This window comes from Accipiter gentilis, chromosome 20 (assembly GCF_929443795.1).
Source record: "Accipiter gentilis chromosome 20, bAccGen1.1, whole genome shotgun sequence".
Classification (NCBI taxonomy): Eukaryota; Metazoa; Chordata; class Aves; order Accipitriformes; family Accipitridae; genus Astur; species Astur gentilis.
Window position 1 is genome coordinate 19,955,953 of NC_064899.1, and position 17,018 is coordinate 19,972,970.

General features: G+C 39.5%; 1 protein-coding gene across 4 annotated transcripts in view; it reads right to left on the bottom strand.

The window, feature by feature from the left end:
• Positions 1 to 17,018, bottom strand: part of JARID2 (jumonji and AT-rich interaction domain containing 2) — a 225,212-nt gene that overhangs the window by 39,667 nt on the left and 168,527 nt on the right. For all 4 annotated transcript variants that reach the window (XM_049823873.1, XM_049823872.1, XM_049823875.1 and 1 more), the window contains 2 exons: positions 13,077 to 13,253; positions 2,276 to 2,505 (listed from right to left, as the gene is read on the bottom strand). In XM_049823873.1, coding sequence (XP_049679830.1) covers positions 2,276 to 2,505; positions 13,077 to 13,253 — 407 coding nt within the window. The remainder of the gene's footprint in view (positions 1 to 2,275; positions 2,506 to 13,076; positions 13,254 to 17,018) is intronic.

Consider the following 17,018-nt stretch of genomic DNA (forward strand, 5'->3'; position numbering starts at 1 on the left):
TATTTCCTTTGCCCACAAACCCTTTGAATTAGGGGATTTGGGAAGATAGCAAGGGAGGAAGAAAAGAGAGAGAGGGAACATGTGACAAGTGCAAGGGCACACCAGAAAAGGAAAGAAAGAAGGAAAGAAAGAGGGGGAGGGAAAGAATCTTGGGTAATTTCTAGTATTCTGCCTTTATTTTCTGTAAGACTGAACAAAACAAAACCACACACATGTAAATGCACGTGAACAAGGAGCAAAAACATACTGGAAGGAGGAGAAACATGTAACCGGCACCCTGGAAAAACAGCTTTCCTTTTGGAACATACTGATAAAGTCAACAAAGACTCAGGACAAGGGCAGAAAATTTAGCAATGTCACATAACTGGTAAGTCTAAGGTTTTGCACAAAGCTAAGTCTTTCTGTCAGACAAAATGCATAATCCACCTTTAATTAGTTACAGCCATATTTTCATTAAAATTGGTAAGTACGTATGTTACTTTGGTTGCAGAAGAAAATTGCCTAATGTTTTCTTAAAAATAAAATAAAAAAAATCATCATCTCAGCTTACAGCCCTCTTATTTTCTGAAGCTTGAGGACCACACTCTGTGACATGTCTGTGTGGCACGACTGTTGGTTATACTGCATTGCTTTACAATTTCTCTCCATTCTGTGTAATACAATTGAAAACATCTAATACTCTATGAAGCAAAACCCACTTGGATCATGGACAAAATTCTTCTACATCTGTCTTTTTCCTTCTCAGAACTACCTTCGCAAGTGATGGCAGCTGACTTTCACAAGAATTTTAACCATTCATACTTTGATGATACAACTTTAAAGCATTTCACGCAAGTGTTCCAGTAAGCTAAAATAATTAAGTATGAAGTACATCCTTACGTTTTGGGAAACTTGTTCAACACTAAGAGCTCATGGCAGAGCACATCACAGCAAGAACGATAGGATGCTGGTAGTCACAATACAGAAAGCCGAAAGGATGCAAAAGGTAGGCAGTTAAGCTGATGACTAGATAAGCAAAATTGCCATGGGGGAATAAAGAATGAAAGCCTTACAGAGGTGAAAAGAAATACACTGTAGATAGAGACTTCAGGATCTCAAATTTGATTTAGAAGGTAGTACAAATCCAGTGGAGGCATTTCAGGAGAAGCTGAACACCACTGAGGCACAGGGTATGAAATATTTCCTTGGCAAGAGCACCTTGCCTGTTTTTCTTTTTGCCATTTTTCATTTCCAAGCCTATGACTGAGAGGTGCCATTTAAGGCTGTGACAGCCCTACAAGATGGCAATTCCTGCTCCACTGAAGCCCAGACCAGCCTACTTAGAAGAAAAACCTTTAGATGCCAGCAAATAAAGACTGCCTCTAATTGGTCTGTTGAGAATTAACCACTGAACCAAAAAAATGTAAGGCAAAAGCGCAGCAAGCTTTCTTTCCATACTGCATTGCCCTAGCACAGGTACCTTGGTAACCTAGCCTCAGACTGAATAAGGACACTGACTGGGCATTTTGAAAGTCTTCTATAAAAACATATTTGACAGTTGCTATTTTAGGAGCCCTTTGATCCAATCATCAAAAATAGATGGAGATGCATCCTGCCCAAATGCCAGTCATAAGCACTGAAAGATTGGTCTGCTAAACTTCCACACCCAAATACAAGTCAGGCTGAGACAAACCTCTTGCTGAATTTTTTTGCTAGTTTTCAACCAGGTAACATGAAACTCTGAATTTCTCCCTAGCTGGTATGCCCACTGTGAAGCAGGCAATATCCTGGAGCACCTTCTTCATGCATCAGGCAAAACATTTTTCCCGGACTCCGAGGTTTGTGTTGCCCACATGCAATACAAGACAACTGAGTGTAATGTCAGCTTCCCTACCATGCCAGTAAGCCTCTAAGACAACCTGAGCAGACCAGCCGTACACAAAAGGAGTTCATTTTTCCACGTGCTGCCAGCCTTGTCACAGCAGAGAGGACAACAAAAGTGCCAGTCAGAAGGGTTTAATAACTAACTATGGGAACTTTACTCTCTCATACTTATACACCGGATAATATAAAGACAGGGTTGTAAAGCACGCTTTATCATACTGACTTCCCATGTATGCATCACTTTTCTTTTTTCCTTCTTTCTTTCTCTTTCACTGAAAACTAACTCTCTGCTGTCTCCAGAGGATGCTTTTAAGGACTACCATGTTTGCTCTATACCAGGCAATGGAAAATGGAGCTAGCACCTTAAAAGTCTGCATTTCCCCTGTGTCCACAGTAGAGTACAATTTATTACCTGTTTCCTTAAGTCCTGAGCCGATCTATGAAGAGTATGGTGGTTGTTAGCAGTGAGCCCTTTCGTAGAGGAGCCAGTGTTTGTAGTAGGATGGTGATTAGCAGCAGCCTGGTCTTTTCGGCTCTCAGCCTTATTTTCGCTGTTCCTCTCCTTCCCTGGTGTGGCCTCTTTGCTTTTGTGTTTCTGAGCAGGTTCTTTCTCCTTCGATGATTTGCTGGACCCATTGAAAACTGAGAAGAGAGAAAATCAGACTATTAAGGAAAAAAAACAAAACGCAAAAACCAACCCATACAAGACCAAGCTCTTCATTCAAAACAACCCAACTTTCTCTGCTGTCAGTGTTGGATATTTAGTATGTGTCTTCTTACAACTAAAGTAAAATCAATACCAAAATAGAAGCACTATTTTGCATATGTCTTTATATGAACAGATTTACTAATGTATTTCCTTTGCTTGTTAACACACATTATCTTCAATATCCAAATTAAAACATACAAGGTATATTACTGTTTTGATTGACCTAAATTTAGACTTATCAGTTTGATTTTTATTTATGAGAGTTTTAATTAACTTTTTGCTGTTGCAGCAAGGGAATTCTAAACATAACCTAAACAGAAAAAGGATTTATTTTTATATTAACATAAAAGAAAGGAAACATTCCATGAAAAAGCATGTTTTGTTTTCATCAATATCCAAACTTCTGAACCAAACTAACAGCAGTTTGCCTGTAGCAGACAAGCTGCAAATTGAAAAAGGTACTTTGGCAAAGAAAGGAAAATACTAAAACCATTTTGAAGCATGTCATAAAAAGTAATGTTGGGACCTGTGCTGAGCACCCTAGCATTCTGCTGAAGTACAGGGATAAGAAAGCACAGAACAGAAACCATATTTTTTGTACAATAAATATCATGCAAACGTATACAAGTATCTCAGCAAGTTTTGCTCCTGTCCCTATGCTGAATTTATTTAAGTATAGTCACTACTCTTTTGTTGTCAAGGAACATGAAAAGCTGAAGTTAAAAAAAAAAAAGTCAAATTTCTGTTTGTTTGTTAATCAAAAATGTGGTGATTTATGTCAGTGCTGCCCCCTCTTCAGTGAAGCACTTGACAGAGGTCCATGAGGCTTGCAATCCAACACCCACAATGGCAAGGCCCTCCTGTCTTCTCTACTCATCTACTCTTGGTTTTTACCTCTGCCTTTTTGCCATAGTTTAGAAAAGGATGTAAATATGAAAATTCATAAATACTTAATAGCACAAGCATCTAAAAATCATATTTATCACACACAACACACCCCAACTGTTTGGGAACGTTAATTAAATTAATTAAGTTATTGTTTTCTTGTGAAATGAAAGCCTCCTTTTGTCACTGAACATGATATACCTACAATACATATATTTTTATCTAAATTGTGAAGCTTAGCTGTCTACAGATGTCCTGTGGTATTGCAGTAGCAGCAGCAGTAATAGTAGTTATAATAAACAACCAACAATCCTGCTGGACAGAAGAGGGGCATCTAAGCTGCTTTTGAGCAGACGCCTACCTCCAACCCTTTCCAACCATTTATCTAACTTCCTGCTGCACCTCCAAAAGCCAAAGCTCCAGCAGGCTATTGACAAATTTGTTATTCAGATCACTTATCATATTCAGTCAGTCATAAATGTTGAAGCAGATTATGTAAAAAATAAAAAATTGCAATTACTCATCCTCCTCTCTTCCTTCCCTCTTGCATAAACTGAGTAAGAATGAGAGAAAAGCCATCGGCACAGAAGTCATCGCAAATTCCCCCATGGCTCCATCACTCCTGAGCTCAGGAGCAACTGGCGCTGCCCCAGCCAGCCAAGGATTTCTCAGTGATTTCAGTGAAAGTCGCGTAACCTCCACGTCTCATTTCCAGTGACGGAACTGATAATAATTGCCAACCCCTCTCAGGGAGTTCACGACAATACATTTATCCTCCTTTGTAAGGAGTTCTCCCATCAGATGGAATGCGCTACAGACGCAGGAAGCGCAACTATTTACTTTTAAGAAGACACAGCACAAACAACTGATGGCAGCTTCGTTAATATGTATTTCATCACTGCGAGTGATCTCTTCCTTTGGAGGGAACAAATTGTATGTACTGATCTGCTCATACGGAAATGTTAAGTCAGAGAGATTAGTTTTCTGTATTCAGTTGCCACTTTATAAACTGAAAATTACTAAAACAGAAAACACAGCCAAAAAGCCAAATTGTGCACTTTTATGGTTCAAAAATAAATAATAATAATAAAAAAAAGGCGAACATGAGACAAGGTATATTTTATATGCAACAGCTCATTAATTTTAAGTGTCGTGGGAACCCTGCCAGTTTTACCCTCTGAGTAATTATCTTTTGTCTTAATTTTGTAGGATTCTTGAAAGGGGGAAGAGAGAAATGGGAGAGAAATAATGTTCAGTCTCACAGGAAAAGCTTAAAAATCTTAAAGCCTGAAAACACAATAAAAAGGGAGACACGTAGATGCAAAATAGTCTTAGTCAAGCTGTCTCTAGTTAAACAGTAGATGGTATCAGTTTCTATAAAAAAAAAATCAGTGTTTGATTTTCCAGCGCCTAGAATATTGTTATATCCAGCTAGATAGGTATAAAAACCTTTCCGCAATAATAAGTTCCGCAGAATTAAAAAACATATCATGTAAACAAGTATCAAAACGTTAACTTCACTAAATACAAAAAAGTATCACAAGCCAAGCATTTAAGGGGCGGGGGGGGGGGGGGGGGGGGGAATCCCCTGGACTATGATTTCGCTCCCATCTGAGTAAATATGTGAAAGTTATTTTGACAATAAATAAGTTATTTAGTACAATACAGGATTGAACTCTGGCCCTAATAGCTAGTAAGACAGTTCAGTGAAAAGATGAAATCACCAGGGAAGACCAAAAAGGCCCCCAAGAAATCTCATTGTTGAAGAGTAACTGATAGTAAGACAGAAATCGCCACTTCTCAAAGGAGAGAAAACAACAACCCCCAAAAAACCTCTGCATTAAATATTACTGAGACCAAATCTAATTTAACAATAAAATAATTACTAATTCTTTTGTGTCCTCTTATGCAGCAAATTACATTCTCCTTCATGTCTGCCAGATCTTCAATATTTCTGAGGTATTCAGCAAAGCAGAAAAGGTGTACCTTATGCTTTACTAAGCCCAGATATAGGTATGTCCCAGCTACAGTCTCCCATCCTAGCAATAACTGACACACGCAGTAGCCAATGTTCTGCTCCCGGTTATTTTTTTGACTCATGAAAGAGTAGCCAAGGTTTCATCCTTGAAGCAATAATTTCATTAAGAAACAAAAAGACAGAAAAAAAAGCCGAAGTGGTTGAAACTCACATTATTAAAGCAGAAATCCTTTGTAGTCTGAACTATGATTATTTTATGCTGCCTGAACCAGTTCTATATTTCCAGAACAGCTTTTAGTTAAAGGTAAGAGCACTACTAACAAATAATTGAAAGTGCAAGTAAATTATTAGTGTTCAGACACTTCAAATAGAATAAAGGGATATCTTTTTATCCATATCTATCTGAATGCTCATTCTCAAAATGCCGTGTCCTTCAAAGCAATTATTATTAAGCTGAAACAATAAGAGTCCCAGAGTGAAATACTTGTGGGTCTTTTGGTTAGCAGTGATGATCAAATGCTAAGAAACTGAACCACTACATTCAAAACTTGCAAGCACTGGGGGTTTTTAAACCACTGGTATACTTTATGGCAGGCATGATCCCCATGGATTCACCACAGTGCTCTCTGCACTGGGTACACTGGACCCCGGGCACCAATATTCACCCAGAATCCCACACAGGGACTTTGGGGTATCTCATTTGAAACTGTGACAAAGAATCCCTATGCAAACCAATGCAAACCGTGCAAATTATGCGTGTAATAGGTGCAGCTATAACAATGGCCAAAAAACTTTTTGATCAAGTACAGCCACAGATGTGCTCAATTGCTACAGATTAACTAAGCATTTACTACAGGAATTGACACTGTAGTGAGCGATAAACATTTATTGTGTTTTCACCAATTTTCTGAAGTATTCCTACAAATTAATTTGCACGCAAATATTTTATAGGATACATCCAGCCAGCCATTCAGAAGCCAATTTATAATATGTACAATAATCAGGCTTTCACTGTGCAAGCAGCAGAATTACTAGACTGGGTTCAGCCAACTGCTGACTCCATGGGCAAAGCTTTCTCTCCCCAAGCCCTCCCGGAGTTTACTGCTGCACCAGATATGCTTTATACTTGAGATAACAGGGGAGTCCATTGCAGGGACAGCAGAGTACTGATGTATGAACCCTTTTGCTTTATGCCAGTATCTGGAAGATGAAGGCATGGACCATACATGTACATATATGCTGCGTGTTGCAGAGCTTATGCTGCATAAAGCAAGTGATTGCACATTCATGAAACTATCCAAAACAAAGAGGGAAGATACGAGTGAAAGGGAGAAGCTTTGTTTTTAGAAGGAGAAAAGGAAGCCTTGCCAATGTTGTGAACCCGAGCCAGCTATCCCAATGCAAACCTCATGTTGTTACATAGATCATCTTTGGGAAGAGATGTAATATTAATCAACTTTCTGGCATTAAGTATCCGTTACTGTACAAAAACATTCTTGCTCTGGCTTTAATTCAGTTTTAAGTCACTGTGAAAACATTTATGTGGCTCTCAAACTGCCTTAAAGGACCCAGGCAATAATTCTTTTCCCCTCCCAGAGGAACTAAAACAATGATCTACTTCCATAAAACAGAGTATTTTAATACTGCCGATTGTTTTCCTTAAGTGTTGGGTATGTTCAGACTTCTCTAAACCATTTCCAGAGATAGAAGCTCTTCTGGAGCCCCCCAACACGATCTACCTACTCAGGGTCAGTAGCAAAGGCGTCCTTCAGGAGAAAAGGACACCACAACATCATATGAAAACACGCGGTACCACTGTTTCCATGCTTCTCCAGCCATAATCCAACACTATGCGGTTTGTCAATGGACAACCCTGCAACAAAATTTCCATAGCTGCATGCTAACAGAAGTCAAACAGGAGAACTGTTGTACATAACACTGAATTTCTTTTTGACACTATCAATAACACAGCTCAAACCTCTACGTGCGCAAGAATATATTGGGCCACTGAGAGGAGCATTATTGGTATGAGACACCACGCCACCGTTTGCAAAAATTCAATACCAAGTGTCTCGTCTTAGCACAAATTCATTACTCTCACCTAACCACTACGACACAAACAACATCAAAAGGGTCACTCGCTAAGCAGCAAGTCCATACAAGAAGTGCCTATCTGTTATCACGAGTCTCTCACCAGGATAACAATTCAATTTTTTTGAGCAACTTCCAGCTCCCCTATTCTCCTCCACAGGTCATACATCTAGCTACTGAAAATCCGCAAATCCCCAAATGTGTTGTGCCTGATTTGCATATTTAAATATGCAAATTACTCCAAAACGGGTAATTTTCATGTTACATATTTTTGCAGAAAAATTAAATGTGCAAAAATGTTTATTGCAACAATTACTGGTTCCATGGTATTTCAACAAAAGGCTGTAAATCATCAAAATAATTGCCTACCCATTAACTATTGTAGCACTCTGCCTGAAATTTTCTCATTCTGCATTTTAGCGGGATGCAAAAAAGTATTTTTCTTCTAAATGTTTACCTCTTCAGGATTAATTTCACTAAAAAAAGATGCATGAGCCTAAGACTCTGTCTTATATACCCACCCACAAATATCAAATTTAGTTAAAAACAAAACTAAATAAAGAATTGCAGCCACAAATTAGAATTTTCTCACAATACATTCAAACAATAATGTATGTGAAAGATATGCAATTTAAGCCCAAGATATACAAACACTGCATTGAACTGTATCATGAAATAAGGAAAAAAAAAGCTATCTACGATCTTTTCCTGCATCGTCTTTGTTACTACACATGTAAGGAAATTACTCTGCTAAATTATCCATTGCAAATTGAGAAGCGAAACATTCTTCTGTATTTCTGGTAAGCAAGGAAGACGGCACTAAAGCAGAGTATAGTATTTCTAGCGATGCCTGCTTACTACGCACTACTGCCAGATCTGTTTTGAAATTTGAGCCCCAAGAAAAAAAGGCATCTATACAATTTTCTCCCCTGCTCATTTCAGGCCAAAGGCATGCAGAGCAGTTTTTATCCGACCATGTTAACAAAACACAGCATGGACCAGCATGTTTTCTGACACACTGGAGCTGGTTTGCTCCAGCTAAGAAAACAAGAGTCTCCTTCATGAAGAAGTCTGGTTACAAATAATGGCTAACTCCGTTTTCCTAAATGTAAATTAGACCTTAATTGTCCATCTCAGGTGTCTGAAGACAAACAAAGCATTCCCAGGTATGCTGGCCCAGATATATACTTCTCTCCACCTCTGAACCGCTGCGCTGGTGTGAGAAATACCTAATCCTGCAATCATCCTTCTTGAGGAAATTAGCCCACCATTATTAGAGGAACTGTAGCCTCTTGCGTGCAATTTTGAAGTTGTCTGCGCCACTGTATCTGTGTACGCTGTTCCTCCTGAGGCCCTTTTCCAGTCCACAAGCCCTTTCAAGTAGAGTAACGCCTATCCCCCTTTGCTCTTGTGATGGGACTGATAACCCAACAACTCCCTAACTGCATCTTCCAGCTCCCGATCCCAGCCTGCCTAACAAAACACTTGGCACCTGCAAACATTTTCCTTCAGGAGCCTGCAGAGAAAACCTTCCATTGTGCCACAGAATGAAATCAAAGTAGGATTTATTTAGTTGTGAGGAATTCAAAGAATTAGTTTTAAAGAAACAGAGACCTAAGCCTACCCTTTTACCTACAACTTGGAATTTCCTCCGAGCAGCAGGGAGATGTAATTTAGACTCAGTACCTCCCTGTCCCCCAGGGAAGCGGAGTACAGCTCACTTGCGGAGAACCTGCTTTCCCTGCACGTCAGCCTGCAGCAGCTGATGACTGACGCCCTCCTCCCTTTGCATAAGGTCAATTTTCTAACAGATCAATGTCTCTCCATCTCCTCCTCCATGTTGGCAAGATGCCCTGTCATCCAGGCTGTGGTTGAGAAGCTTCTCCCCACACCTGGCAGCTACACTGAAGAAAAAACACATTGTTTAAGCCAATGCTCCTGCCTGCTTCTTCCACTGAATTCCTTGCATTCAAAGCCGTGTAATAGTCTCATATAGACTGATGGTCATTTGAGATGCGTACAAAATACAAGCTGGAAAATAAGCATATCCATCTGAGCAGCACACAGGCGTCCCATGGCTGGGTGTTCTGGATCTAAACACCAAGAATTACGGGGCTCCTACACCCACACTCAAAAGGGTCAGTAACAGGGCTGCAATTACAACACAGTCATCCGAAGCTCTGCTCTATCTGCTGCGATATGCAGCACCATAGCACCCCTAATTTTCCACATGTTAATTTTAAAATTCACCACAAACTTACTTGGAAGGTCTGAAGTTAAAAGGGAACTACATGCTTTAAAAAGATGAAATCACTGACTGAAACAGCAAGAGGGATTTCTCTATTCCAACTAAATGTTCATATGGCTTCTCAGCTGGGAAAATATCCTTTGAAGTCAGTAGCTATATGGAGACTAAGTGATTCAGTTGACGAGTTTCTGGCCTTTCACTGTTTTAACCCCGCTATAAATCCTAACTCAGTTAAAATCATTCTGATTAGGACCAAAATTCCACATCAAGTTTTAGAAAGCTTCTAAAAATCTCCCCTTCCTCAAAGCATATATAATTAAAAGCGCAAACCTCTGCCAATTTTATTGCTGAATTTGTCAGAAATGTTAACAATGGTATTTTGCAGAACAGGGGGTCTTCTCTGACCTGAATTAATCTATGACATGTACTGTGAGATCCATAAGCAAGTAAGAACCACTCACACGTTTTATTCTACATTACAAGAGAACCGTTCTCTTGCAAACAAAAACTGAAAGTCTTTAGAGAGAATCTTCTCTTAGTGAGAATTGTTCATTTTAAGTTTAAGCACACCGAAGAAGACAGTAATGGGGAAAGTTACATGCATAACATCCCACATGACATGAGATACCTACCCAGAACTAATACTGGTTTCTAACCAAGGCACAAAGTACCACCAATGACATCCAAGCCTTTATCTACTGCTAACTCCTCTTAACATATGTCAGACTCAGTCTAATCAGCTGAATTTTGGCAATGACATGAAATCAATTTTTAAGAGCACAGCCCTACCATTTTCCCTTGCAGCAACCACAGCAATATCTTAGAAAACAGTTTGACCACAAGACTATCACTGCTTGCACTAAGATATTGCACAAAGAAAAGACTTGCACGTTGCTACATATCTCTTTTCCACACTCCCATGAATGTGGGGCACAAACACTTCTCCTGTCAACCATTTTACTTTGCTCTTTAACAGTTGGATATGTGTGCAGCACATCGGAAGTACTAAGAAAGGAGGATGAAAAGGCACAGGTAACAATCTGATGCTTTAAATACATCTGTGTAGGAGTAAGGTTAGAAGGCAACAAGTCAGTTGAGCTAATTACTTCAATTCGTGCAGCAAACTATGTCACGTGTTACATGTGCGTCTTATTCATACTTAGGCATTTTTGATTGTTTTAGCTGTCCAAAAGGTAGCTCAACAGGATAGGTTATAACAAATAGTTTGGTGTGCAACCCTAATAACACCCCATATTGGCACCAAAAGAGGATATTGACAAATGACTTCGCCCAGGAAAGTTGTTCTGGCCCCCATTTAGTAGAAAGCAATCATTTGACTCTAATGACATTAATCAAGCTCTGAACCTTTCTTGTTGTATGTCATAGCAAATACTTAGCATTTTCAGGTCCAAAGTGCTTGACTACACATTGTATATTAAAAACAAAAGACTTTAATTCATTAAAAATAGACTCTCACGCTAGATTTAGTTCATTTGCTGCACCCGTCCCTGGACTGCCTTTGTGTGTGGTCTCATTTAAAACAGACACACATGAACCAGAACCTACTTTATTCACAGAAAACAAAAATACTATTGGCTGTCAACCAAAATAACAGACACTGAAAAATGGGAATACCCCTGGGTAAGGAAATTTTAATTAAAAAAAAAAAAAAAAAAAAAAAAAAAAGAGGAAGGGAAAGAAAAGAATTTACGATGACGAAGAAGCAGCAGCTGCCTTCTCTGGGAATTCCTGTTTCATCACTTTTGTCAAAACATCTCACGTTGTCTCCTATGTATTTTATAAAGGTCTTTTGCAGATCTATTAAAGCAGCAGCTTCATTTATGCTCACTCTGATCTATATTGATAAAGATTATGAAGCCATTAGATGGCTCATTAAGTTTGCCTTTACTTACCCCCCAATTAAGATTTCAGGTGTCTCTGGTTTTGAGCTAATTTCAAAGTGGCTGCCATCTGGGACATTCTCAAGGAACATGATCAGCTCCTTTTGTAATGATATTTCACATTTAAAACTAAGGCAGCAGTTCCATTATATGCAATCACATTTTCTGTATGTAAAGTTTTGTGCCTGTTATTTTGGGGGGTTTATTTAGAAATCAATCCAAAGTGCCAAGTTTTGATCCATGGCTTTTACATTAAAGCTCCTGCTCACAGCTGACAGCTGAAATGCTGTCAGGCATAACGTCCCCTTGTACTTCTCCACAAATCGTTCACAAAAAGAGAGTTTTCAAGCTTCAGTGTGCAATAAAACACAGATTCAGACGTAGTCATGAAAAAAATTTTGGTATACGTCACAAAGGGTGTCCTTTACAGAAAACTCCCTTTTGAAAAGCAGAGATGCGGATCAGCACAGTGAAGTAACTGGGATCTACTAATCTCTTCAGTGTGGCATGGAAGAACAAAAAAAGCAGGCACAGGTCACAACCATCTCTCAAAAACTGGGCTGTAGAGAGACCTTCCTCTCAGTCCTCTTTCTAAGACGAGGGGAGCTGAATGGGCAGTCACCAGAAGGAAAGATTTTCATGATAATCTAATACTGAGGAAGGGAACAGAGAGCACAGGCTCCATTTTGAAATTATGTCAGGCAGAGAGGGCACAGAGTTGTTATGATACAAGAGCTCTTGCTGGAGAGAGAACCACATCACACAGGACTTTGGCAATGGAGCATTATAGCGGGCTCAGAAAATTTTCAGCATGGCTGTTAGGTCTTCCATTTTACACTAGGTGATATTGCAACATACATGGATCCATTTATCAAGATATGGCACAAGAACATTGTGACAGAAATACTATGTAATGAATGAAGCTTTTGTTAATTTGCAAAGAAATAAATGACTTCAAAAAGCTTCTTAGATAAAATCGTTCAATCACCAACATGAATGCAGTATCTTAACCTACTACAATTGTGGTATCAATATTGCATGTGAGAAATTAAGTGTTACCCTGTCATACATTTTGATAACACTTATGAATGCTTATATTTAACTTTGATAAAATAAAATAATTCTAGATTAAACATCGGTCTCAAAAAAGCCAGAGAGACTGACTGCCTGTGGCTATACATACATACATGTGTCTATAACTCCTGCCTCAGACGGAGTTCAGGTTGTCAGGAATAACACGTTAAAGCAGAAGATGCTGACACTACATCTCACTCCATTTTCCCATTATGGCCTGTATCCTTTTTCACTCAGATGCAGAAGGATGGACAAGGATTAAGCACATGCAGCTCATACAATTTCTTTGCTAGGCAGTGCAGGAGAACAGCACTATTTAGGACCTACCTTGCCCATTTGGTACATGTTTATGCGTTTTTCCTTTCCTGGGGGTTGACTGGCATGATGATGAAGCATTGTTTGTGGCTGTTTTTGTGTCCTCTGTCTCTTCCTCCTCCTCTTCTTCCTCCTCATCATCCTGAGAGCTTCCAAAATATACCATGTTGCTGGGCAGGGCTGGAGAACCTGATCATTATAAAAAAAAAATGGCTCATTAGCATCATTACATTCACTTACTGCACTAGCCATATTGATCATAACCTACTTTAGTATTATGCATAGCAAGGGAAGAGGGGGACTCAGAGATGGAAGGTCACACTAGTGCACGACTAACTGGAGGTTTTTTTATTTATTAGCTTTTACCAACAGGATACGTATGTGCTTGAAAAGCAGTGTTCGCCCCACCCCAAGCACATTCTATTCAATACTTTGGACAAACATTCTTGCTACAAGCCCTAATTAATAGTTTTGTCTATTCAGAAAAGGACTAATGCACATGCTTAATTTCAAATGCATGCTTAAGTGCCTTACTGAAGTCTTAACGCACAAAACTAGAAGCTTACAGCTTTTCCAAACAGAAGAAGAAAAAAAGAGCATTTACAAACCAATCTGCACCCCGGTAATATTTTTAGGTTATTATTATTACAATAAAATATTAGTATTTAAACTTCACAGCGCTTTGCAGTATTCTGCTTCAGTTTTAAACAAAGGGAAAAACAGAGACCTTGAGATGCTTATATTTGCCTAGCAGGTCCCTGGCAAAGGAGACAAAAGAGCAAAGGTCTCCTGATCCTCCGTGTGCTCCTATTGAGGATGTTGCTTCTCATCTCTTGCTTACTTCCCACGATGCTCCCCCTAACCTGCCTTGTTTGTGTGAGGGTAAGATACAACCTGGAATTCAGTGAGAGAGAAGTGAGGATTCACGCTGCCCTGCATCAGGACACAACATGACTGTAGCAATCTAGTAAGTATTTTTAAATGCACAAATGCTGACAACTAATGAATGCCTTCCCTTATGCCCGATATTAGTTTCTGCTTCAAAATGAGTCTTCTGTCTATCTCCTGGAGGGACAGGTGCCCCAAGAGCCCGCTACTTATTCGCAAAAAGATTTTTTTTGGTGAAGAAAGGGAAAAAATAGAAAGTCAACAGAAGTGGAGAATGGGAACTCATCACTTCCAATTATTTCCCTGTAGCTAAATAAAACAAGGGGCACAGATATCAGGGCTACAGACCAACAACACAAGGTAGTGGCTTCCTTAGGAAACAGTTCTGGCTTCAAGCTCTTCAGAACAGTAATTCTGTGTTTTGTTTCATTTTGAGCTGGTGGTGTTGCCCTTGCCAACAACTAACTAAAGCTCATTTTTGGGTTGTGTATTTTCTGCTCCCAGCAGGTTTGTACAAAATACTCTTAACTACAAAAATTACATTTTAATGAATGGATACCTAAATACAGCACAAAAACTGGGATAGGCTGTTTCTGTAATGAACCATCCTTTTTTTTAAGTGTACTGGTTTTGGTTGGGATGGAGTTAATTTTCTTCATAGTAGTTTGTATGGTGCTATGTTTTAGATTTGTGACCAAAACAATGCTGATAACACAGGGACATTTTAGCTATAGCTGAGTAGTGCTTGTACAGCATCAAGGCTTTTTTTTTTTGTTCCTGTTTCTCATGCTGTCCCACCAGCAAGCAGGCCAGGACAGCTGACCCAAACTGGCCAAAGGGATATCCCAGACCATATGACGCTGTGCTCAGCAATAAAAGCTGGGGGAAGAAGGAGGAAGGAGGGGTGCTTTCGGAGTTACAGCATTTGTCTTCCAGACTAACTCTTACGAAGCCCTGATTTCCTGGAGATGGCTGAACACCTGCCTGCCAATGGGAAGTAGCAAATTAATTCTCTTGCTCTGCTTGCGTGTGCAGCTTTTGCATTACCTATTAAACTCAATCCCTGAGTTTTTGCACTTTTACCTTTCCAATTCTCTCCCCCACCCCACCGGCGGGGAGTGAGCGAGCAGCTCTGTGGGGCTTAGCCCCCACCTGTAAAGACCTTTGCTCTTGGTCTCTATAACAGCCCCTTTGTGACTGTGGCTGCCTTGGGGAGAAGCAGAGAGAAACTCCCCACCAGCACCCCGTGCTGTGCATCAGTGGTAGCCCTGGGACAGCTAGGAGAAACACTGCAGCAGCACCTAGGGCATGACGACTGATGACTCTTCCTCCCTGAAATAACACACATATTAATCTATCCAACCTAGACACGAAGGTATGGACACATATGGTTATCCTAGGGGGAAAGCCTTTTGCATGCCACAGCTTTCATATTTATATAGACTAATGATCAAATTGAAACTGCTGACACATTTCAAGGCCTGGGAGCTGTAGCAATGTACAGAAACAAAAATTTTCCCATTTTTATGCAAGCCCAGAACTTTTTGGCACACTCTAAGCAATCAACCATAGTAGGTAAGAGGTGTTGAGAGGCACAATAATTCTTCTGCTTGGAGGGCAGCTTTAAGTCTCAACAGCAACTAACTACAAGACTCCAAAATAGTTACTCCAGGACAGTGCTGCCTGAAAAATAAATTGTCTTTTTCTTCCATCTAGGTACCCAAGTCTGCGGTAGGGATTCAGAAGTTATTAGCTCTGCAAGTCTGTACTATGCATCAGTTCTAATCAGGATCCGAAGTCTTGGCACCATCAGTGCATTAATGCATTGACAAATGATGGTAGTAAAAGAAACTTACTGTTAGGAAGCCTCAATATTAGATTCAAATACAGACTGAAATCTCTCTATTATAATTAGAGAAGTAGTCAGAAATGTTATCCTTCTGAGACACTAAAATAGGAGACCAGATATAGCATCTATTCGCTAAGCCTCATCTTCCCTGGAGTTCCACATCCCTGAGCTTTTTTGTCAGCTTCTTTCAACAGCAACTGGCAAAAAATTTATCATCTGCGACACAAAGGTTGTTATTACAATAGCTTTTTTTTTTTAAGCACAGAATAAAATATAGTATTGTGTCCTTCTGCGTAGAAAGGAGGGAGGATCCAACCCAAGTGCAAGAACAGATACAAACTTCACCTAACTCCTGGTATTCAATTGTAATCTCAGTGCATAAATCTTCAGTCATAATGACATTTTTTAATTCTTTCTAACCAAGAACTATGAACAAAAATGGTTAAACTGCATTCCTGGGACAGCTGGAACTGTTTGGGAAGTACACTTCCAGATAAATTAGACTAGCAACGTCCAATAACACAGGACACAGTGCTAGTCCTCACTTTACTGATCTAAGTGCTCTGCAATATGAGACCTTGGAGAAAAGCTGGCGTTCAGTTTGGGTCACCTCCTCCCCTCCAGCTTTTCCTATATATTTATTAAAGTTGACTTGCAAAACAGAAAGAAAGAAAAAAAAAAAGCTGGACTCACGCATTTTTGTTCTATTTAAGCATTGTTACGGATGAAAGACACTGAAAGAATCCAAAAGCTTTGAGTTTTCTTGCTTACTTTTTATGTTAGAACTAGTTTTATCATCACCTTTTATAATAAGATTTCAGTTCTGGAATTGCTTCAAATACTGAGAAATTGTTCACACCTATGGGTTGAGCTGGTTAAAGCTGCTTTCACTTTAAGTCTATGTAGCTAAACATGTCCAAAAGGCTGAGAAAACACTAGTTTAAAATACTGAAACAGGCTGCTCAAGCTCAAGATACTGCAAATTCCCTTTATGAGCAAACTGAAGGAAAGACAAGCCTGTAAGTACACTGTAATTTCATTCAAGCTAAAAGAATGACAATTATGTTGATTAGGCAACTCTAAACATGTGTAAGTGTGAGCGGATGACATGCACTGGTGGTTTACACCAGGCAAAGAGCTAAGAGAACCCCTCAGATCTGATCTTAGGAAAATAAAACTCAAGACTTCTCATGACTGAAGAACTAATGAAGATCATA